We start from the raw sequence: 25,324 nt of genomic DNA on the forward strand, positions 1-25,324 counted from the left end.
GGGAGTATGTAGCATTATAATGTAAGTATAAACAATTAATTGCCTTTATGGAAGAATTGAGGATTTTTTTTAAGTTTTAGTTTATTATTAAATTATGTTCATGTGTATGGGTATGTGCATATGAGGGCAGGTGCCCCCAGAGAGCAAAGTGCCAGATTCTCTGGAGCTGTGAAGTTGTTAACCACCCAAACTGGGAGCAGGGACTCAAACTAGAGTCCTCTGAAGAGTAGCATGCACTCTTAAGCACTGAGCCATCTCTGAATTCAGATTGAGGATTTTCTAATTTACAAACACGGAGGCAATGAGAGGCATGGACTCTTTGGTGTGTGTGTGTGTGTGTTTTGGTTGTTTTGAGACAAGATTTCTCTGTGTAACAACAGCCCCAGCTGTCCTGGAACTCACTTTGTAGACCAGGCTAGCCTTAAACTCACAGAGATCCACCTGCCTCTTCCTCCCAAGTGCTGGGATTAAAGGTATGCACCAAAATACCCATCTGAGACATAAACTCTTCAATTTCACTTTATCTGACAGATTTTTCTAATTATCTTAAAAAGCAACACTCACCTAACTCCTCCCCATCAATACTGGTTCCCTTATTCCAATTTAGTTTCCTGTTGGACTATTAGACTATGCAAATAACTCTTTATTGAGCACAGCACATAAAGAGTTGAAACATTAATCATTAAATATAAAAATACCAAGAACCCTCTTATGCAAACATCCATCATAGCCATATTTATCACAAACTAAGAGTTAATACTTCATCAACTTTAAGAAATGAAATATAAGCCAGGCGGTGGTAGCACACGCCTTTAATCCCAGCACATGGAAGGCAGAGCCAGGCGGATCTCTGTGAGTTCGAGGCCAGCCTGGGCTACCAAGTGAGTTCCAGAAAAGGTGCAAAGCTACACAGAGAAACCCTGCCTCAAAAAAAAAAAAAAAAAAAAAAAAAAAAGGAAACGAAATATAAATCTTTAAACATACCTCCGAGAAACACTTCCTGAGTGTATCTGGGACTTTGCCATCCACCACATGGAGCATTCTTTCCATTTCTTCCCGTACAACATAGCTCCCAGATTCACTTGAAAAAAGACTAAAAATATCTAAGAGAAAGAAAAATAAATTAATCTTAACATATATCAAGTATAGTTAGTAAAAGTAAGGAGAAAAGAGAAAGGCACAATTGCACTTTGTAAGTACAATTTATTATTGTTGTTGTCATCTTCATTGTTTTCTTCCTCCTCTTCTTGAGATGGTCTTACTCTGCAGTCTTGGCTGGCCTTGAATTTACAGTACTCCTGAGAACTATGATTACAAGTGTGTGCCACCACGCCTGTCTGCATAATTTACTCTTCAAAATAATTGTGTGGTATTTTTTCATACGTGTAATTAATACCAAGTGTTAGCAAAGACTGGAACAAACAAGAGCTCCCCTCTTTTTGGTTTTTGTTGTTTTGGTTTTTTTTTTTTTTAATGTTTTTTTGTTTTGCTTTCTTTTTTGAGACAGGGTTTCTCTGTGTAGCTGTGGCTGTCCTCGAACCTGCTCTGTAGACCAGGCTGGTCTTGAACTCAGAGATCTTCCTGCCTCTGCCTCCACAGTGCTGGGATTAAAGGCATGTGCCACCATCTCCCAGCCCAGGACCTTTTATAAAATGTGAATGACTATATAAATAAATGTAACCATTCTGGATTTGCCAAAATCTAGAAAAGGTAAAAATATGTGTCAGAAACTCTACTTCTACACAATCCCATTTTAACTTTTAGGAATGTAGATACTTGTGCACGAAATGCAAGATGTTCACTTAACTACTGTTATAAGAGTAAAAATTAGAAACAAAATAAATACTTATGGAGAAAAGAAACAAACTAAGATGTATGAGTATAGATAATGAAATACCATACAGCAGTTAAACAGAATAGGTACTTCAGGATGAGTAAGCATTAAGAAATATGATAGTAAGGGAACAAAGCAAATTTCAAAATAATCATAGACATTTTAAAAGTTGAGAACCTGCCAAACTCTTGAAAATATGATTATAGATATGAATATAAGACATAAAAATATGCAAAAGGTAAAAGAGGTCATTAAATTTCTGAGAGCACTAATCTCTAAGAAGGGCAGAAATACTGGGATTTTGAAAAGATGTAAAAGATAATTCATCATATTTTCTTTTTGTTGTTTTGTTTTTAAAGATAGGGTGTCATGACAGCAGTGGTGGCACATGCCTTTGATCAGCACTTGAGGGGCAGAGGCAGGTGGATCTTTGAGTTTGAGGCCAGCCTGGTCTACAGAGTGAGTTCCAGAACAGCCAGGGCTACAGAGAGAAACCTGTCTCAAAAAACCAGCCAACAAAACAAAAAAGACAGGGTGTCGTATAACCTCCCAACTTGCTATGTAGCTGAGGATAACCCTGAAGTACTACTGATTCTCTTGCTTCTATCTCCCAAGTGCTGGGATTATAGGGATGTGCTACCAAACAGAGCAAACTGGTTTTTTGTTTGTTTGTTTGTTTGTTTGTTTTAAACATCAAGATGTGGAATGCAGATGACAGAATTTTTTTTTCCTCCACAGGATAAGGTTTCTGTGTAATAGCTTTGGCTGTCCTAGAACTTACTTTGTTGACCAGGCTGGCCTTAAACTCACAGAGTTCTTCTCCTTGTCCTCCTGAATGATGAAATTAAAGGTGTATGTCACTATTGCCTGGCTGAAAGTACCTATCTTATGCATTACTGAAATTGTTATGGTTTGAACACTGTCCCACAGAAAGGTACACTGCAGTTGTAGTCCCTTTGGCGTCAATGGAACCTTGGTTCCAAGACCCCTCAAGCATTCCAAAATGTACCTAAATACATAAAATTGTATAGTGTATATGTATGTATACACATACATATACACACACACACACACACACACACACACACACACACACACACACACATGCATATTAGATCTCTCCCTTCTGCTGGGAATAAAATCTAGGACCTTGTACATGCCAAGTACTCTACCACTGAGCTACATCTGATGAGCCATTCTCCTGCCTCTGCCTCCCCAAGTACTGGAATGACAGTATGTGTCACCATATGTGGTTAGTTCTCTGTATTTTAAATCCTCTTTAGTCTGGCAAGATAGAAGGCTGATATATGAATATTCCAGGCAACGTAGGATGTATAATGAAACTTTCCGAAAAAATACTTTCTGACCACAGTTCATTTACAGAATAAAATTAATTTCCAAAGGTGAAATATCAACTTTTTATTTTATAAAGTAAGGAAAATACAGACTACTAAGTTTATGACTTCAGGTTTTTTGTTTGTTTGTTTGTTTGTTTGTTTGTTTTGTTTTGTTTTTTGAGACAGGGTCTCACTATGTAGCCCTGGCTGGCCTGGAACTCATGGTGTAGACTGGGCTGGCTTCACATTCACAGATATCTACCTAGTCTCTGCCTCTCAGTGCAGGGATTAAAGGAATGTGCCACCACACCCAGCCAGATTTTTTTAAGGTAACAGCCTTCGTGAAATATAATTAATCTTAGTGAAAAATTGATCTTTTAAAAATACACATTTTAGTGATTTTTATTATATGCACAAGGTTGTACAACAATTACTACTAATTTCAGAACACTTTTATCAACCTAAAAAGGAATCTCATACCTACTAATAATGTAGCTGAGTGACAGCATGTGTGAGGCTCTGGTCTTGATCTATAAAACCGCAAAAAAGGGGAAAGCAAAAACCAAAACCCCTGATACCCATCAGCAACTATTCATTATCCACTTCCCTGTCTGCCAAGTATCCTAAGTGTCACTCACCTACTATATTCTGCCTCTTATTCTAGAAACATCACGAAACTATAATCATATGTGATCTACTATAAATAGCACCCAGTATTCAGTAATATATATGTATATGTATGTAAAGATATATATGTGTTTTAAATGATATATTTTTATTTATGTATATATGTGTATATGGGAAGTACATACAGCGGCCAGAAGAAGAAGTACATACAGCTCCTCTGGAGCTGGAGTTACAGGCAGTTGTGAGCCTCATGACATGGGTGCTGGAACCAAACTCAGGTCCTCTGGAGGAGCCAATACATGCTCTTAACTGCTGAACCAACTCCTCAGCCCCTCAGTAAAATATTTTTAAGCCTTATGTATGTTTCAGCATGGATCAATCAATACTTGATTTCCTTTCCTTGTAAAGTAAGGTTATATTGTACAGAAACTTACATTTTTTTTTTTATCCATCCAGATAAGCCCTGAGTTTAATTACCAGCACCAAAATAAGGGACTAAAAACAAAAACTAAAGTGGTAACACTATCATTTTACACTCCCAACAGCAAAGATTAAGGACTGCTGTTGTGGAATATTAATTTAAGATGTGTTATATTTGTTTATGCTGTGGAACATTTGTTTAATGATGCAAAGATGTGTTGCATTCTTTTATGTTGCATTTGTTTAACTCTGTGAAGCTGTGATATTTTGCCTGTCTAAAACACCTAATTGTCTAATAAAGAGAAGAACGGCCAATAGCAAGGCAGGAGAAAGGACAGGAGGGGCTGGCAGGCAGAGAGAATAAATAGGAAGAGAAATCTGGGAAGAAAGGATGAAGGAGAAAGAGAACAAGGAGAGGAGTATGCCAGGGGCCAGCTATCCAGCCACAGAGACAGCCACAGAGTAAGAATGAAAGTAAGATATACAGAAGAAAAGGAGCCAGGCAGTGGTGGCACACGCCTTTAATCCCAGTACTCAGGAGGCAGAGGCAGGTGGAACTCTTTGAGTTTGAGGCCAACCTGGGCTACAGAGTGAGTTCAAGGAAAGGTACAAAGTTACATAGAGAAACCCTGTCTCAAAAAAAAAAAAAAAAAAAAAAAAAAAAACAGAAGAAAAGGTAAAAGCCCAGAAGCAAAAGGTAGATGGGATAATTTAAGTTAAGGAAAGCTTGCCAGAAATAAGCCAAGCTAAGGCTAGGCATTTATAAGTCATAATAAGCCTCAGTGTATGTATTTATTTGGGAACTGGGTAGTGGGCCCCCACAAAAAAACAAAGAATAAAAAACAACCAACAACAGACTGCTATTTTTACAAATGTTTGTCAGCAATGTTATTATATTTTATTTTAAAGTGTAACGTAGTATCTCAGTAGTTTTAGTTGACTTTGATGACTAGCTATACTGAACATTTCTGATTTGCTTATTGGTCAATTGTGTATCTTTGGAAAATAACCCATTACATTCTTTGTCTTTCAGATTTTGAGGTTAATTATTCTGCACATGTGATATCATTATCACTAAGATAAAAGAACTTACATTTTGCTTTCTCTTCATCTTTGCCTCTCGTAAGGAGCACGAGTCCAACTATTAAGTTATTGAAGTGCAGCCCTTTGGATGTTCCACCAAAAGAACAGTAAATCACCTGAAGAAAGAAAGTGAGAAAGCCAACCTTAGAGATGCTTCAGTTATTAGGAAAGGAGGTATCATCATCCTTAACTAAACCTTGTCTCCATCTACAGATAATGCTCTGATTAATTAATTTTAGTGAAATAATGATAATGATTCTCTCTTCTTTTGTACCTTATTACAACATTCAGCTGATATGCCCACCTACTCTAACACACACACATTACAGGATGACACAACTGACTACTTATTTTGTTTTAGATCCTTATCAAGATCCAAAGGGGGGGGACTTCCTTTGATAGCTGCAATAATTGGATAAAAAATTTTATGCAATTACAGAGTATCTTTTAACTTCAGCTACACTTACACATTTATTATTTTGATTAGAAAGAACAACATTCCCTAATTTTCAGAATTAAAAAGAAACTACAAAAAATTTATTAACAGAATGTTACTATAATATTTATAATAGAATAAAAACTATAGACATAGAAGGGACTCATTCAAAATTATTACAAACTACTTATTAAAATTTACTTACTCAAAAATTATGTATGGGCTAGTGAGACAACTCAGTTGGTAAGGGAGCTCACCGCTAAGTCTGACAACCTGAGTTTAATCCCTGAAACCCACAAGATAAAAGGAGAGAAACAATTTCTGCAAGTTTTCTTGATCTCCACATGTATGCCATGGCATGGACACACATGTAAAATAAACAAATGAGGGCTGGGCAAAGTGTTGCATGTCTATAATCCAAATGATCAGCAGGCAGAGGCAGGTACATCTTTATGAGTTTCAAGGCTAGCTTACTCTACATAGTGAGTTCCAGGCCAGCCAAAGCTATACAGTGAGACACTGTCTCAAAACAAAACAAGCAAGACATGTCTTGGTGGTGTGGGTCTATAATCTCAGCTATTTGGGATATAAATTCATGGCTTCTACTTCAGAAAATATTTTTCCTGAGTAAACTTTAATATGCCTTTTAAAGAACCTGACTCAAAGTCAACAGGACTTGGCTGGGAATATAGCTTAGTTGATAAAGCACTGCTCTGGCATGTGCAAGGCTCTGGGCTCAATCCCTAATATTGAAGGAAAATAAAAGTAAACAGTCAATGACATCAAGTTAATGTCTTCAAAACTTAACTTTATGTAATAGTTTCATAAGAACAAATACTTTTCCATTTAAATTTTTAGTGAACATGTGATCCATCAATTCATTTTTATCTACAAAAACATTTTTCTAGGCAAACAATTATTCAAGAGCAAATTTTGCAGATCTAAATTTGCTAATGAAGAAATGATTTTTTTGGGAAATATCTAATTAATAGTAAGCTTTGGGTGGACACAGTTGTGTGAGGGGACCTAGGGGAAAATCAAATACTATCATTCTACTAAATGAACATAGCAATAAAATAACGCCTAATGACATTTTGCTATACCTACAGATCAGTGTCCTGTTCAGCCATCATTAGAGCAGCTTTCTCCTACAGTAGATGAGAACTAAGAGACACACACAACTGGAAAATGTATAGAGATTGAGAGATCTTGTAACACTCAATCCTAAATGGGATGTTTTCATCAAATCCCTTCCCTCGGGGCTCAGGGAATTCTGCAAAAGAGGAAGCTGGAAAGATTGAATCTCATAGGGAGTGGCACTATTAGGCAGTGTGGCTTTGTTGGGGTAGGTATGGCCTTGTTGGAGGAAGTGTGTCACTATGGGGGGTGGGCTTTGAAGTTTCCTATGCTCAGGATACTGCCCAGTGTCTCAGCCAACTTCCTGTTACCTACAAGCCCAGATCTAGGCAGCACCATGTCTGCCTGCACACCATGGTGATGATGGACTGAATCTCTGAAACTATAAGTGAGCCATGCCAATTAAGTGTTTTCTTTATAAGACTTGCCATGGAAAAGCTGGGCAGTGGTGGCTCACCCATTTAATCCCAGCACTCGGGAGGCAGAGGCAGGCAGATCTCTGTGCATTCGAGGCCAGCCTGGTCTCCAAAGCGAGTTCCAGGAAAGGTGCAAAGCTACACAGAGAAACCCTGTCTCGAAAAACCAAAAAAAAAAAAAAAAAAGACTTGCCGTGGTCATGGTTTCTCTTCACAGCAATAGAAACCCTACGACAGAACTGATGCACATATGAGCTCAGAGACTGTGGCAGCATGCATATGGCTGCACGGATCCAAAATCAGATGGGGGTCCCAGCACTAAGATGGGAAAGTAGACACAAGCTCCCATCCCCAACCAAGAAGCTACCTCCAACTAACAAGAGCTTGCAAAGGAAAACTTAGTTTCTCCAAAGGAATCTCACTGGGTATACAAACCATACTTAAGGGCAGGCCCTATGCCCAGCAGAAGACAGCCAACACAAAACAAACTTAAAAAATACTTTTGGTCTCATATTGTTTGTTTGTTTGTTTTGTTTTGTTTTTTTGAGACAGAATTTCTCTGTGTAACGGTTTTGGCTGTACTGGAATGCTTTGTAGACCAGGCTGGCCTGGAAGCCACAGAGATCCACCTGCCTCTGTCCCCCAAGTGATGGGGTTAAAGGTGTGTGCCACCACCACCCAGGTGGGCTTTATTTTTTAACCTTACTGGTTCTTTGCTTGCATATTATGGTTTTAGATTTTTTTATAGGGAGGGTGTGTGTGTGTGTGTGTGTGTGTGTGTGTGTGTGTGTGTGTGCGTGCGCGCGCGCGCATTTCTTGTGGTCTCTTTTTGTTGTTGTTGTTGTTAAGGTGTTCATTTTGTTTTATTCTTGTTTGCTTGTCTTTTTTAATTTGCCTGCTTGTTATCATCAGAGAGAAGAAAAAAAGAGGTGTGGAGTTTAAAGGCTGGGAAGTGAGGAGGATCTGGGAGATGAAAAAAGGAAACTATGATTAGAATACATTGTACAAAAATAACTCTATTTTCAATTAAAATAAAATAGAGGAAACATTCTCTCTCTCTCTCTCTCTCTCTCTGTTTTTTTTTTTTTTTTTTTTTCGAGACAGGTTTTCTCTGTGTAGCTTTGCGCCTTTCCTGGATCTCGCTCTGTAGACCAGGCTGGCTTCAAACTCACAGAGATCCGCCTGCCTCTGCCTCCCAGTGCTGGGATTAAAGGTGTGCACCACCGTCCACCACCACCACCACCACCACCACCACCACCACCACCACCACCACCACCACCACCACCACCACCACCACCACCCAGGGTGAGAAAACTATCTCTTATTTTGAACTCTTAATTATTATATACTCTAAATCATAATGAACACCTTCAGATATGAATTCAGGTTTCTTGTAATTGAAAAGTGATGTGACATTTTCTAGTTCAATTATTTGTGCTAAAACTCACTGCTAATCAACCCCTACCCCACCCCCACTCACACCCCCACCCCCACCCCCACTCCCATGGGTTTCTCTGTGTAGCTTTGGAACCTGTCCTGAACTTGCTCTGTAGACCAGGCTGGCCTTGAGATCCACCTGCCTCCCGAGTGCTGAGATTAAAAGCATGCACCACCACCACCACCACCACCACCACCACCACCACCACCACCACCACCACCACCTCCTGCAAGTCACTGCTTTTAAGACTGATTAAAACCAAAAAAGTCCATGTTGAGTCCAATTAACAATGACCTCTGTTTCTCTGTGTAGCGCTAACTGTCCTAGAACTCACTCTGTAGACCGGCTGCCTGCCTTTGTCTCCTGAGTTCGGGGATTAAAGGCATGTGCTCCAACTGACCAGCAACATTGACATTTTACAAAAAAAGTATTTTTCATAGTTTCTGGCTATTTTAAAGATTTATATATGATTCTGTGTGTGTGTGTCATGTGTGTATGGGTACCCAGAGGCCACAAAAGGAGTTGGATCCCCTGGAGCTGAAGATAAAATAAAGGAAGTTGTGATATTCATCTTGGGAACTGGACTCAGGCTTTTTAGAAGAGCAGAAACACTCTTAACCCCTGAGCCATTTCTCCAGTGTCTGATCTTGATAATTACATTGCAAGAGAAAGAAGTATACAAATAGGAAAAAAAATGGTTATATGAGTAAGATGGAATTACTTTTGGGAATTTAATGGGGCAAGGAAAATAATTTCTAAATCTATTAAATACCATCATACTATAAATGATGGTCAGACTGTTTTAAATGTATACTTTACTTTGGTAAGAAAAATGCATTTTCTTAGCTTTCAAATATAGATCTAGAACACTCTGCATGGTACATTTCTCTGTCCTCTTGAAGGACTTCTTAAAGAAGAAGTGACTCGCCTGAGGTCTGATTTATCATGTGAGTCCTTCATCTTGTCCAAATCTATAGCCTCATAGAAGTACCTAGATAATTCAGGCCGAAATTACCTAGATAATTCAGACAGATGGAAAATTAAGCAAGTTCTTACCCTAAGTATATATTTTAAATAATTCACACATTCTTCTAGTTATTAAGAAACAAATAAACAAACCATCCCCAACTTTGAAGTATATTAATCAATCATTTATTAAAATGAATAAAATATTGAAAACATTTTCAATCATTTCTAATCAGATTTCCCCTGGCTAACCCCAGAATTCTGCTTGAATTCTAATGTGACAAAAATACTGAGTAATTAACAATAATAATTACAAGATTATTTAAAAGCATACTACAGCAAATGTTTGTATTTTCCACCCATGTTATAAACTAAGTTTGAGGGTAAGTACAGGAATGCAATCATCAGCTGGAATCAGGCATGGTGGCACACAACAGTTACCCCAAGATGCAGGAGCAGCATCACTTGCCTTCCCTCCTGCCTCCCCAGTGCTTATAGCATTATAGCCCGTCATACCAGGTCCAAAGCTCATTTTTAAGAACACTGGTTTTGTTTGGGCTTCCTATGCAATTTGCTAACTGTGCTGCTGTAAGTTTTGGGTTTAACTGCTATTATCTGCTAGAAGAGAAAACTAACAACCTTGGCTATTGTAGTATGATGTTCTCTAAAGACCCAAGGAGATGGCACTATAAACTTAATGAAAAGTGCAGGGCTAAGAAGAGCACAGGCCCTAGCGAGGAAGCTACTACTGCAGTTTTGCTAAACTGGCATGATATGCCTATCAAATTGACTTCTAAATAGTTATATTATGTCCACAAATCAGTACTGCCATTGGCTTTCGTCAGAGAAGCTTCTTGTTGCAGTGGGTGGTAATTCCTGCAAAGCACATAACACTAAGAACAAGTGACAAGTATAATGCACAGCCATAACCAGGATATTACTGTCATCCTCTCCAAGGGTCAGGGAACACTACAGACAAAAAAGCAGAAAGACTGCGTGATGCAAAGGAAGGGACAGAATGTACACCATGTCTTCTGGTCATGACATGGCCTAAAACTCTCCTAGCAGCTCTGATCCGCTACACAAGATTGTGCCTGTCAACATTATATCACTGGAAATGAGAAGGGATTCACAAGGTCCTGCCCAACCCTCCCTGAAGATCAATATGCAATTAATGCTTGCTTAGCAGAGGAATAGTAATTTTCTTCAGTGATACAGCCGCGTTAAGTTGCCAATGCTCTTGTGGATAACCCTAATTAAACTCATTGGCTCACCAAAAAAAAAAAAAAAAAAAAAACATTAAGGTAGGAAGCTGGAGAGAGATAACTCTAAGGTTAAGAGCTATGCTGCTCTTACAGATAACCCAAGTTGTATTGGTAGCACCAATGTTAGGTGGCTCACAACTGCTTGTAATTCCAGATCTGGGGGACCTGGACTTCACAGGCACTAAAATGCGCACAGGTATACATACTAACAAGCATATGTGTGTGTGTGTAAATCTTTAAAAAAAAAAAAATTAAAGAATAAGAGGACTAGCCAGGTGGTTGTGGCACAAACCTTTAATCCCAGCACTCGGGAAGTGAATTCCATTGAGTTTGAGGTGGGTCTGGTCTACAAAGCGAGTTCCAGACAGCCAGAGCTGTTACAAAGAGAAACCCTGTCTAGGAAAAAAAAAAAAAAAAAGGACTAGCTGGAAAGAGGAAAGAGATCAGTAGAACAGCACGGGGATAAGAGAGGATAATGGGGAATGAATGCTCAAAATACATTATATACATGTATGAAAATCTAAGAAAAAATCCATTATTGCATATAATTAACATTTTAATAAAACTTTATTAAAAATAAACATATAGATATAATGAGAAAATGCACCATGATGGCTAGTCTTCATTGCTAATATGACGAACTAGCCAGGTGGTGGTGGTGGTGGTGGTGGTGGTGGTGGTGGTGGTGGTGGTGGTGGTGGTGGTACACACGTTTAGTCCCAGCACTTGGAAGGCGGAGGCAGGCGGGTCTCTGAGTTGGAGGCCAGCCTGGTCTACATAGTGAGTTCTAGGACAGCCAAGGCTACACAGAGAAACTTTGCTCACCCCCTCTCCCCTAAAAAAAAGCTACCTTAATGAATTTAGTGTCACCTACGAGATACTTCGGGGGTTGTCTGTGAGGGCATTTCCTAAGAGGTCTAACTGAACAGGAAAGAGCCATCCTGAAGGTGGTCTGTATCATACTACAGGCTAGAGATGAATATTAAATAGAAAGAGAGGCAGAAAACTGAGCACCAGTACTCATGTCTTGTGGTGATAGTGTCCCCCAATATATTGTGCACCCTAATAAACTTATCTGGGGTCAGAGGACAGAATAATCACTAGATAGACATAGAGGCCAAAAAATAGTGGCACACACACCTTTAATGCTATCATTTGGGAGGCAGAGTACCATCAGAATCTCTGTGAGTTCAAAGCCACACTGGAAACAGCCAGGCATGGTGACTCGTGCCTTTAATCCCAGGAAGTGATGGCAGGAAGCAGAATGATAACTAAGGTGTGAGGACCAGGAACTAGAGCTGGTTAAGCTTTTAGGCTTTTAGCAGCAGTTCAGCTGAGATTAATTCGGGATGAGGACTCAGAGACTTCCAGTCTAAGGAAACAAGATCAGCTGAGGAATTGGCAAGGTGAGGTGGCTGTGGCTTGTTCTGCTTCTTTGATCTTCCATCGTTGACCCCAGTACCTGGCTCCAGGTTTGTTTTTATTAAGAAGACCTTTTACGATTCATGCTACAATGTCTCTCTGCCTACTGACTGGAGACACAATGTGAATGGCATGCTGATACTCCTGCTGCCATCTTTTCTCCATATAATGGAGAAATTATAAAGCAAATAAAACTTTCCTTCCTTAAGTTACTTCTTATCAGGTACTTGGTCACATCAACAGAAAAGTAACTAATACTGTCACTGATGGCAAACAGTTCAAGGACATTAAATGAATACTTTGTCCTTCAAACATATGGGCTGGTGATTATTACAAAAATAGTCTTGACCTTCAGTAAGGGGACGGGAGAGGGTGAAATGCAATGAAAATTAGTAGTAGGAATTATACTTCAGTTAAAACAACAACAAAAAAAAACACTTTGAAATACATAGCTTTCCAAGTATCAGTAAAATAAAGCTGCTACTGGTTTCTCTGGGGTATCAAACAAAAGGATCTTTAAACATACTTGGATGAGGGAATCCAATATCCAAAACAGTGTCATAAGTATTCCAAACCCAACCCAATGAGAACCAGGAACCAAAGGAACTTTGCTAGGAGTAAAGCAATGGCTCAACAGCAGCACACTATACCACATATAGTTTCAACTGTCTTACTCTACCAAGAAGCCTATTCCTTTCAACAGAAAACACAGGTTATCAAACTATGAAGTTCAGATGTGGACTGAGTTATAAAAACTACACAGAACTTAATACATGCACAGACAGCTCATGTGTGCACACACATACACACACACACAAATAAAATAAAAATAGTAGTAGTAAAAGACTTCTGGAAATCTGGCATGGTAGTACACGCCTGAATCCCAGCACTCAAAAAACAAAGGATCAGCTGTAGTTCAAGGTTACTCCTTGCTCTATAGAAAGTTTGAGGGCTTGCTGCAAACTAAAAGCTCGCCAACTGCCACCACCAAACCAACCAACCAACCCACACTGGCACACACTATCTTCCTCATCCCATCAATAATCCTCCCAGTTATGAAGGAAAATTAGGCTACTTTCTTAAGTTTTTCCCAAGCCCCTGAGACAGAAAAATACCTAATCTAATAGCATTGTCTCCCTATCTTCTCTCTCAGTGCCCTAAGGCAAGCTGCTCTAATTACTAAGCAACACTCCTATTTTCTTAAATGTAAAATTCATAGTAAGCAAGAGTCATACAGTAAAAAACTGTCCCATTTAAACAAGTATTAAGCAAACTACAGTGCATAATAGTTATTACCTTGACCTGTCCTTCCAAAGTGAAAGGCAGGAAAGTTCAGGCTGTTCTTTTTAAACCTATACCAGCTCATGGTCTGACCTTGTACCTTGTACTGACCTACACACTATCTATCACTGAACTATTAAGTAAATATGAGAAAGAAGAAAATCAAGACTTAATAAATTCTGTGACAGTATAAAACATTGTTATCAACAGAGTTTTATTTGATTAAATCACAAGAGCAACTATAATGCTTCACTTGTCACAAAACAAAAGAAGGTAAATAATTATCGCCGGGCAGTGGTGGCACACGCCTTTAATCCCAGCACTTGGAAGGCAGAGGTAGGCGGATCTCTGTGAGTTCGAAGCCAGCCTGGTCTACAAAGCGAGTTCCAGGAAAGACACAAAGCTACACAGAGAAACCCTGTCTCAAAAAACAAAACAAAACAAAAAGTAAATAATTATCTTCATTATTATTAGAATTAGAATAATTTTTCCACAAAATAAATTTTCAAAGTAATCTGAAGAATATCTCAAACTGACATTTAAGCAAATGTCCAAGAATACACGACTACATGAATCTACCAATGGTACTAAAGTAAGGGTTTCTCTAATTCTAAAAAGAAAATTTTCACATAGGGTAAGAAGCAGTAAACTTGAAACTCTCAAACATCCAAGATTCCCAGAATTCCAGACATATGCTACATGCAACTTCCAGGAACTAGGATCTGGAAATCTTTGGGAGATATTATTTAGTCTACCATAGACTCTAATCACAGCTACTACAGTCCTAAGAGAATGAGATCAATTTCCGTTTCTTCTTCACCTCCTCTGTCTTCCTTGTCCCTATATCTCCTCCTTGGATACAGATAAATTCAAGAAGTGTGTGGCACAGCAGACTCAATAAGTCTCCACCTCTGACAGAACTAGAAATAGGAGTTCCAGAGAAAAGGAAAATTAATGTGAACACTAAGGCGAGGAAGTAGCAGAAAAATCCCTGGGCCTGCCTAACCCTAAAAGACAAACCAGTCTGAACTAAAACTGAGTCTAGGACTAGTCACTGTGGGATAAATCCAAATAGGACTGCACAGGCTTTGGAGAGGTAACTGACATTGTAAGCAAGCAAGAGTTGGCAAGTACAAAGCTATATCCTGAGTCACAGTCATCATGATCTGATAAAACACAGTAACATGTCCAAGAAGCAGAATCTCTGAACATTCCAAATATCTAGACTGTAATCCAAAAATCCTCAACATAAAAGGACCAAGAAAAATATTTAACCAATTAGGAAATAACCGATAGTACCAACAAACTGATGACATGGATACTATAGGTATTAGACAAGAACTTTAAAGAGCCTAGCATAAAAATGCCCAAAGAAATCAATTACTCTTAAAGTTTAAAAAAAAAGATGGAGTCTCATCAAAGAAAGATATAAAGAGCCATATGAAGATCTTACACTATAAATATACTATCTACCACCAAACTTGAGTCTAGTAATTTAGATTTACTAATCACCTAATTGGAAACCTGCTACAAGCTGGGGGTACTCCTCTTTTAATGGTGACCGTGCCTTGTAATAACCAATTAATTAATTAATTTTTATTTGTTATGTGCACTGGTGTTTTGCCATAGGTGTTGAGTCCCCTGGAACTAGAATTACAGACTTGTGAGCTGCAATGTGGGTGCTGGGTCCTCTGGAAGAGCAGTCAGTACCATTAACCATTGAGCCATCTCTCCAGTCCCACTTAGTTTTGTAAATGTGTTTATCTTTATTTTTTATGGTAATAGCCAATTATTAACACAGTATTAACTACTTTAACTGGATGGCTTTTTTCATAGCTCTACTTGATAATAACTAAGAAAGAAATTATGTTTCAACTTTGCCAAAATGTTAAAAAATGATTTATTTATTTTTATGTACATGGGTGTTTTGTCTGGATATATTCTGTGCATTAAGGTACCATGAAGGTCAGAAGAGTGCCCTCATCTCAGATCACTGAGTTGAGTTTCAGACACTTATGAACCCTCATGTTGGTGCTGGAAATCAAACCTGGATTCCCTAGAAAGGCCCTCAGTGCTCTTAACAATGAGCCACCTCTTTAGCCCCATAAATGTTCTGTTCTGTTCTTTCTTTTTTTTTTTTTTTGCTGGCCTAGAACTTTCTATGTTGTCCAGGATGGTGTCGAACTCAAAGAAATCTGCCTGTGTCTTTCTTCCAAGTGCTGGGATTAAAGGCTGTTCTGGCTAATTTTTATGTGAACCTGACACGAGCTAGAGTTATCTGAGAGAAGGGAACCTCAACTGAGAAAATAAGATCTCAGGCTAGTCCCAGCACTTGGGAGGCAGACCCAGGCACATCTCTGTGAGTTTGAGGTCAACCTGGTCTACAGAACGAGATCCAGGACAGGCACCAAAAGTACACAGAGAGAAATCCTGTCTCAAAAAACCAAAAACCAAAAACCAAAATCCAAAAACCAAGAACCAAAAACCAAAATCCAAAAACCAAAACCAAAACCAAACCAAACCAAAAACAAAAACAACAAAAACAAACAAACAAACAAACAAAACACCTCAGGCTGCAGGCAAGCATTTTCTTACTTAGTGATTGATATGGGAAGGTGGCAGTACCATCCCTGGGCTGGTGATCCTGGGTTCTGTAAGAAAGTAGGCTGAGAAGACCATGATAAATAAGCCAGTAAGCAGCACTCCTCCATGGCCCCTGTATCAGCTCCTGTCTTCAGGTTACTGATCTGCTTGAGGTCCTGTCCTGACTTCCTTTGATGATGAACTGTGATGTGGAAGACACATGAATCCTTTCCTCCCCAACTTGCTTTTGGTCATGGTGTTTCTTCATAGCAATAGTAATCCTAACTAAAACAAAGGTAAGCACCACCACACCAGGCTTCTTTGCTACAACTTTAGTCACCTGTTTTCAGAACCAGGCCCATAGGGGGCACTCTATGGCTATGGAAAATAATTAACAAAGAGTAAAATAAGTAAATTGTGACTACTGTCTACGATGAGCCTAATGTATCTTAATATTCAATATCATGCTTCTTTAAAGTGAGAAGGCCTCCATAGCGGTGCACCACGACCGGCCCCAGGACGGCTGGGAAGGCCTGGTTGGGGAAGGTGGCTGGAGTGTTGTCACCTGTGGGCGCCGAGCCGCCACAAAAAAATACCACCCCCCCCCCCCCCCCCCCCCCCGCAAAAAAGTGAGAAAGCCTAATGCCAAAATGCCCCAGTAATATTTAACTATTTAAAACACTGTTATTAGCTGGGCAGATGGGTAACAACTATAATCCCAGGACTGGGGAGACTGAAGCAGGCAGGCAGTGACTTCAGGAACAGTCTGAGCTACAGGGCAAGTTCCAGGCAGCTACATGGGAAGGGGAATGGAAGGCAAAAGAAAAGAGGAAAAAGAGGAAAACTAAGACATTATTCTTCAAACATAAATTTTTCAAAGTTGAAATTACTATTTAGAGCTGAAATAGAAGCTTTCCATCCACTCACAATATAATTTAAGCAAATGCTGCCCACTATTAGTCCTTTCAGTACAGCCAACTACAAAATAATGTTAAAATGGCCGGGCGGTGGTGGGCACGCCTTTAATCCCAGCACTCGGGAGGGAGAGGCAGGCGGATCTCTGTGAGTTCGAGGCCAGCCTGGGCTACCAAGTGAGTCCCAGGAAAGGCGCAAAGCTACACAGAGAAACCCTGTCTCGAAAAACCAAAAAAATAAAAAATAAAAAATAAATAAATAAATAAAAATAATGTTAAAATGGGATGGTTTAGCAGATAAAGGCATCTGCTGTCAGGAGTGACAGGTTGACAGTTCCTTTCCTGGGAACCACACGGTGGAAGTAAAAGAACCAAATCCTGAAAACTCTATCACACATATGCACACACCTATTGGTTGTCCCCAGACCTTCACATATGCACTGTGGTGGGGGCACACAGACACAGACACATACCGACACAGACACACACACAGACACAGACACACACACACACACTGAGGTACACTCTAAAATAAAATACAAATAAATAGAATAGACTTTAAAAATTCAGCCAGGCAGTGGTGGCGCACTCCTTTAATCACAGCACTCAGGAGGAGGAGCCAGGTGGACATCTGAGTTCGAGGCCAGCCTGGTCTACAGAGCGAGATCCAGGACAGGCACCAAAACTACATGGAGAAACCCTGTCTTGAAAATCAAAACCAAAAAAAATTCCTTCAGGGGCTGGAGAGATGGCTCAGTAGTTAAGCACTCTTTCAGGATTATGGTTCTGTTCCCAGCACCCACATCTGGTAGTTCACAACGACCTGTACGTCTAGTTCCAGGGGATCCAACACGCTCTTCTGGCCTATGCAAACACCTGCACACATGTGCACATACACATATACAAGCACACAATTTTTTTAAAAGTTTAGAAGACAATTTTTTAAAAAATATTTAATCATATAAACATGAGCTGTTTGGTTGATAGGTATATGCTATATACTGAAAATATTTTAAAATGTCATTAAAGAAACATTCTAATTTCATGATCAAAAGACATAATTATAAATGATAATTCTCCCAAATGAATCTACAGATCCCTATCAAGTTAACAGCCTTTCCTCCCCCCCCCCAGAAACTGTAAGCTGATCTTAAAAAATATTTATGGAAATGCAAGGAATCTAGAATAGGCAAAACCATCTTGAACTACAAGAACAGTTGAAAGAATGGTACTTTCTTTCTGATTTTAAAACATACTACAAAATTAGTGATCAGGACAATTGGTGGGGGGGGGGAGATGTGACATTGGTACAAGATTAAAAAAAAATCAATGAGCTATAATTCTTTTCTTTTTTTAAAGATTTATTTATTTATTATGTATACACTATTCTGCCTACATGTTTGTCTGCAGACCAGAAGAGGGCACCAGATCTCATTACAGATGGTTGTGAGCCACCATGTGGTTGCTGGAAATTGAACTCAGCTCTGGAAGAGCAGCCAGTGCTCTTAACCACTGAGACATCTCTCCAGACGAGAGCTATAATTCTTAAATAAAGGTTTTTTTACTTAGTTTTGTTTTCTGAGACAGAGTTTCTTTGTGTAGCTCTAGCTGCTCTGGAACTCACTTTGTATACTAGGCTAGCCTTGAACTTACAGAGGTCCACTTGCTTGTGCCTTCTGAGTGCTGGAATTAAAGAAGTGTGCCACCCAGTCCAGCCATAAATAAAGATTTTAGTTTACACTAAAATCTTTTTTCTTTTTTTTTTAAGACAGGGTTTCTCTGTGTAGCTTTGCGCCTTTCCTGGAACTCATTCTGTAGCCCAGGCTGGCCTTGAACTCACAGAGATCTGTCTGTCTCTGCCTCCCAAGTGCTGGGATTAAAGGCATGGGAAACCACCGCCCAGCTAGTTTACACTAAAATGTTATGATTGATTGATAGTCAACAAGTGTATCAGGACAAGTCAAGTGTCTTTAGCTGCTGAGCTGTCTCACTGGCCCTACCAGAACAATTAATGAAAAGAGAATAGTCTATTCATCAAGGAATCCTGAGACTGTGACTCCACATCCACATGTGTAAGAATGAACTTGGATCTAATACACCATATACAAAAATTAATACCAAATGAATGAAAACTAAAAGCACAAAACTCTTAGGGAATACAGGAGTAAATCTTTGTACTATTAAATAAAGCAATGGCTTCTTAAAAAGAAGGAACAGCACAGGTGATAAATGGACTTCACCAAAATTTAAAAGTTTGTGATTCAAAAGGTACCATGAACTAATGAGAGACATGTATCTTATACAAGGACCTATATCTAATCTTACAATCCAACAAAAAGACAACCCAATTTGAAAATAGACACGAATCTGCTTTTAGGTATGTGTACAGTAGATGTTTATATACAATCCAAGGAGATAAAATACTGTGACCTAAATTTTTTCTAGCAACATGAGACAGTTCTGACTTTAAGCAAAGGAGCTGAGAGGGGAAAAAAAGCTGAACAGCCTTTGAATTTGGAAGCATTTTCTTTTTTGTTTTGTTTGGTTTTTTTTGTTTTTTTGTTTGTTTGTTTGTTTTTCCAGACAGGGTTTCTCTGTGTAGCTTTGTGCCTTTCCTGGATCTCGCTCTGTAGACCAGGCTGGCCTTGAACTCACAAAGATCTGCCTGCCTCTGCCTCCCGAGTGCTGGGATTAAAGGCGTGCACTACCACCACCCAGCGGAAGCATTTTCTATTAATTACTATCAACTTTGTTTAAGTCACTTCATTATTTTATTAATTTTTGAGACAGGGCCTCACAGTGTAGGCATGGGTGGCCTTGTCACAAAGATTCACTTACCTCTGCCTCTCTAGTGCTAGGATTAAAAGCATGCACCACCATACCTGGCTATGTCTCCTTTTCTAATTGGCAGGTCATACCATAGTATTAAATAACTTATTATATCTTGAAATGGAAAAATTATAAATCCAACATTTTTGTACTCTAACAGCACTCAAGATAAACTTATTAAGGAAAGCAAGAATATGAGGAATAGAAGCTCATGCTAAAACAGAGCCCAATAAACAGACAGGAAAAATTCTAATGCTGCCACAAATCTAAACTAATGGCAGAACAAGAAAATATACTTTATACAATAAATGTAAAGAGCTATAAAACAACATATATCCTCAATCAAAATACATACATAAAGAAAAACAAATGTAATATCTATTATATAAATGACAAAAATATGCAACAGTAATTAAAAGCAGATGTGAATTGTTTATTTGATTTTTTTTTTTATTTATTTATTTTATTTTTTTGAGACAGGGTTTCTTTATGTAGCCCTGGCTGTCCTGGAACTAGCTCTGTAGACCTGGCTGGCCTTGACCTCTGCCTCCCAAGTACTAGGATTAAAGGCATGTGACACCACCATCTGAAAGAATCCCCCACCTCCACCTCAGGGTTTTTCTGTGTAGCCCTGGCTGTCCTGGGCTATTTTTTTTTTTTAATAATGTTTATTTTAAAGAAAAGGGGCTGGGGCTGGAAAGATGGCTCAGTGGTTAAGAACATGTATTGTTCTTGCAGTGGACCAGAGTTCAATTCCCAGCACCCACATCAGGCATCTTACAACTGTTTGTAACTCCAGATTCAGGGGATGGCCCTAATCTTAGGTACATGCACATATATGGACAAACACACATGTATACATAAATAAATAATAATAAAATAGTTTTTTAAAAAAAAGGGGGAGGGCTGGAAAGATGGCTCAATGGTTAAGAACACTCCTCTAGCCTCCACAGACACTAGGCATATATGTGGTGCACATACACACATTCAGGCAAAATGCTCAAAACACACACCCAAAAAAAAAATCTAAAAAAAACTGCTAAAAACAATAAAAAAATAAAGCAGAGAATTAAAATTCCATATGTCATCTCAAGCTTAAAATTCTTACTATAAATTTTATTGTTTTATAAATTTTACCCTGAGTCATACTTAGAATAACAATACATCTGTGTAGTTACTACAAAATAATAAATATTATTTTTAGAAAGAGAATGCTAAGCCAGGAGGTGGTGGCACACGCCTTTAATCCCAGCAGTGGGAGGCAGAGGCAGGCAGATCTGTGAGTTCAAGACCAGCCTGGGCTACAGAGTGAGTTCCAGAAAAGGCTCCAAAGCTACACAGAGAAACCCTGTCTCAAAAAACAAAAATATGAAGGGAAAAAAAGGAAGAGAACACTTACAAGCTTAGCATATTTTATTTAAACATTTTGGTACAATTTAAATAAGAATTTAAGTAAGTTCCAATAAGCTCTTATTTCATTTATAAGATTTAATTCTACAGACTCAACTCCACTCAATACAAAATTTATAAAACATACAACATAAAAAATTAATATCAGAACTGACATTTAAAATAAGGAGGAAATCATATAAACAATCTATAATTATTATATATCAGTTACAAAACCACCAAAAATGCAAACCTGTGACTCTTTAGTGTTCCCCCTCAACCTTTAGAACACAACAAATTTAAACTAGGACCTGTTGCTTATTCAGCAAAAAAATAACTGTGAGGAAAAGGAAATCTTTTTTTTTTTTTTTTTTTTTGGTTTTTCGAGACAGGGTTTCTCTGTGTAGCTTTGCGCCTTTCCTGGAGCTCACTTGGTAGCCCAGGCTGGCCTCAAACTCACAGAGATCCGCCTGCCTCTGCCTCCCGAGTGCTGGGATTAAAGGCATGCACCGCCACCGCCCGGCGAGGAAAAGGAAATCTTTTAATTGAAGACTCCTACAAAATTTTAAAAGCAAAAAGACAAGAACACAGGGAGGGTAGTTTAAAGCTATAAACCCAGACAAGGAGTTCAAAGCAAGCCTCAGCTACGCAGTAAGTTGGAAGCCAGTCTGAGCTATGTCAGACCCTGTCTCAAAAGAAAACATTTAATAACAGAAAAAGAATTAAAATAATTTGAAAAATAAAAAAAAAAAACTTTGAAAAAGAAATTTAAACTGGTAGACAACTACAAGAAGAACGCAGCCCCATAAAGATTACCTCAGCAACTTTAGGAGGCACTCCATCCCCGAGCACTTCCCTGACGAAGCAGTGCTGACTCATGTAATATGAGAGTCCACAGGTCCTCTTGAAGGCATCTTTGAGTCGTTTCAGCTCTACATCTGTAACTACAATTCAGAAACAGAAAATGGTAAGAAACCAGAAAGGAAAAAGGCTTTCAAAACTTAGCTCCTCACAGTCAGATGAGGGCATACACCTATATTCCCAGTATTTAGAGACTCAGAGAAGAATGGAGTCTGAGACCAACTTGAGCTCCATGGCAAATTCTAGGCCATGTCTTTTAAAAATGGATCAGCAATGGTGGCACATGCTTTTAATCCCAGAGGCAAAGGAATCTCTGAGTTTGAAGCCAGTCTGGTCTACAAAATGAGTTTCAGGACTGCTAGAGCTACACGGAGAAACTGTCTGGCCTGGTGGTGGTGGTGGTGGTGGTGGTGGTGGTGGTGCTGCTGCTGCTGCTGCTGCTGCTGCTGCTGCTGCTGCTGCTGCTGCTGCTGCTGCACACCCTTAATCCCAGTACAGAGACAGCCAAATCTCTGAGTTCGAGGCCAGCCTGGTCTATAAAACAAGTTCCAGGACAGCCAGGGCTACAAAAAGGAACCCTGTCTCAAAAAACGAACAAACAAAAAATAAAAACCCTGGACCTAGAGAGATGGCTCAGCAGTTAACAGTACTTAATGCTCTTTAAGAAGACTCCAGTCTCACAACCATCTGTAACTCTCAACCCAGGGGATCTGACACCTTCTCTGGTCTGCTCAGGCAATGCAACAATTTGGCACACAAACATACATTCGAGCAAAACACCCATACACTTAAATTTTTATTTTAAATAAAAAGACAAAACCTTAACATATGCACACAAATTTTCAGGCCAGGGAAAACAAAAAGTAGCATATGATTCAAACACAGGTAAACTAAATGGCATTAGATTCCGACATCAATGCTTTTGGCATTAACGTATGCATTTCCTTTGTAACAAAAGTACATTATTTGTACCATGAGTACGTATGTATCTTGGGAGAACACTCTCCAAGTTTGGATTCTTGCCTGTCAGGTGACTCACAATCTTATCTGTAATTCTAGCTCCAGGGAGAGCTAATACCTTTGGTCTCCTTGGGCACCTATACTAACATGCACATACCTACACACATATTTTAAATCTAATTATGGATATATGTGTATAATACAATGATTATATATATTCAGAACCAGGCTGGAGAGTTAAGAGCATTGTTACACAATTAAGAGGAAGTTCTGATCCCAGCACCCATACAATAAGCTAGGTGTGGTCCCTTACACTTTTATAATATTCCAGTCAGTACTGGGGTTGACAGAAAAAGAGGATCACTGGAACTTGCTAGCCAGAAAAAAAAGTTCATGTCCTGGTTCAGTGAGACCCTACTGCAAAAGAATAAGGCAGGAAGTGATACAAAGGGGCATGTGACACGCTCCTCTGGCCTTTGCACACACAGAGGTAAGCACCCCTAAACACAAGTAGGTATATATACTGCATATACACCTCTCTCTCTCTCTCTCTCTCTCTCTCTCTCTCTCTCTCTCTCTCACACACACACACACACACACACACACACACACACACACACACAAATATCAAAAAAAAGAATTTTTGAAATTATGCATGCCATTACTTTCAGCATCTAAGACTTCTTTCACTTTATACAACCTGTCTAAAAAGACAAAAGGGCTGGTGAGATGCTCAGTGGGCAAAGGCCTGCTGCAAAAGCCTGGTAATATTAGTTTGATCTCTCTAATAATGCAAATAATGGTAGAAGTAGAGAACCAACTCCACAAAGTTGTTCTCTGACTGTGACACAAGATATGGGACACAGGCTACATGTCAACACATATCATGCACGGGCACTGTCTTTGATTGGCAGGAACCTGGAGGCAGGACGGAGGCAGAGATCATGGGGGAGCTCAACTTACTGGCTTGCCCCCATGGGTTATTCAGTCTAATTTTTTATATATATATAACTCAGGATCATCTGCCCAGGATAACGTCACCCACACAGTTTGCTAGGCCCTCCACATCAATCATTAATCAAGAAAATTCCCCACAGACCAATCTAATAGAAGCATTTTCTCAACTGAATTTTCCTCTTCCCTAGCTGTGTCAAGTTGACAAAAATCAAGGCACACACAAGCAGTAGTTAATTAACAAAATTAATTAATTAAAGAGAAATGAATACTCTTCAATATTAAGTGTTCAACATAAATGGTTGCTTTGGTTCATGCTGGAAGAAACAAAAAAGGCTTCTCGATGCAGAAGAGAATTACATTAATTTTTATTTTTTTATTTTTTAAGACTTATTTATTTATTATGTATACAATGTTCTGCTTGCATGTGTCCCTTCAGGCCAGAAGAGGGAGCCAGATCTCATTACAGATGGTTGTGAGCCACCATGTGGTTGCTGGGAATTGAACTCAGGACCTCTGGAAGAACAGCCAGTGTTCTTAACCTCTGAGCCATCTCTCCAGTCCCCTACATTAATTTTTAAAGGTGAAACCATGTAAAAAGGGTCAAGAGCATACCAAACAGAAAGAAGGCTTTACTTCAAAGTGTGGAGTTATATCTTATGCCACTACAGCAAAATGAGGTTAAAAAAAAAAAGAGAGAGGTGTGGGGGGGGGGGATAAACCTCCACCTGTGAAGATCAAGTCACAGTTACTCTACTCTGACACCCAAGAAGGAGGAATACAATCAACCACAACTCAGACACACTCTAGGCCAATCAGAGACAAGGCACCAAGTGCAGAGGACAGAACCTGGCAGCAAAAAAACAAACCTCCACTAAGTCTGGGATATACCCAGACAGAAAAGTCAGCAGACCTGGGTCCGTTCTGAGAAGAGCAGTCTAAAGCAACACAAAGCTTCTACCCTTGAAAACTTGGAGGGAGGCAAAAGGAATAAGTCAAAATAAAAGTCAGCTCTATTAAAGACATGTGCAAACTTCGGGAAATTACACTTGCTTTTTAATTTCTTGAGTTTAAAGCTCAGAAAGGTTTGTTGGGAGTCCTCAGAATAGAGATAAAAAGCATAAACCTGAAAGAAACCAAAGTTTACAATGTCTAAGAAGGAAGAAAATAGA

General features: G+C 39.1%; 1 protein-coding gene across 3 annotated transcripts in view; it reads right to left on the minus strand.

Moving 5' to 3' along the window:
* The window catches only part of Usp32 (ubiquitin specific peptidase 32), a 159,681-nt gene that overhangs the window by 104,365 nt on the left and 29,992 nt on the right, over positions 1–25,324 (minus strand). For all 3 annotated transcript variants that reach the window (XM_037200942.1, XM_037200941.1, XM_028890541.2), the window contains exons 2-4: positions 22,194–22,321; positions 5,312–5,417; positions 985–1,103 (exon numbers count right to left, since the gene is read on the minus strand). In XM_037200942.1, coding sequence (XP_037056837.1) covers positions 985–1,103; positions 5,312–5,417; positions 22,194–22,321 — 353 coding nt within the window. The remainder of the gene's footprint in view (positions 1–984; positions 1,104–5,311; positions 5,418–22,193; positions 22,322–25,324) is intronic.

The sequence above is a fragment of the Peromyscus leucopus genome, chromosome 8b (genome assembly GCF_004664715.2).
Source record: "Peromyscus leucopus breed LL Stock chromosome 8b, UCI_PerLeu_2.1, whole genome shotgun sequence".
Lineage (NCBI taxonomy): Eukaryota > Metazoa > Chordata > Mammalia > Rodentia > Cricetidae > Peromyscus > Peromyscus leucopus.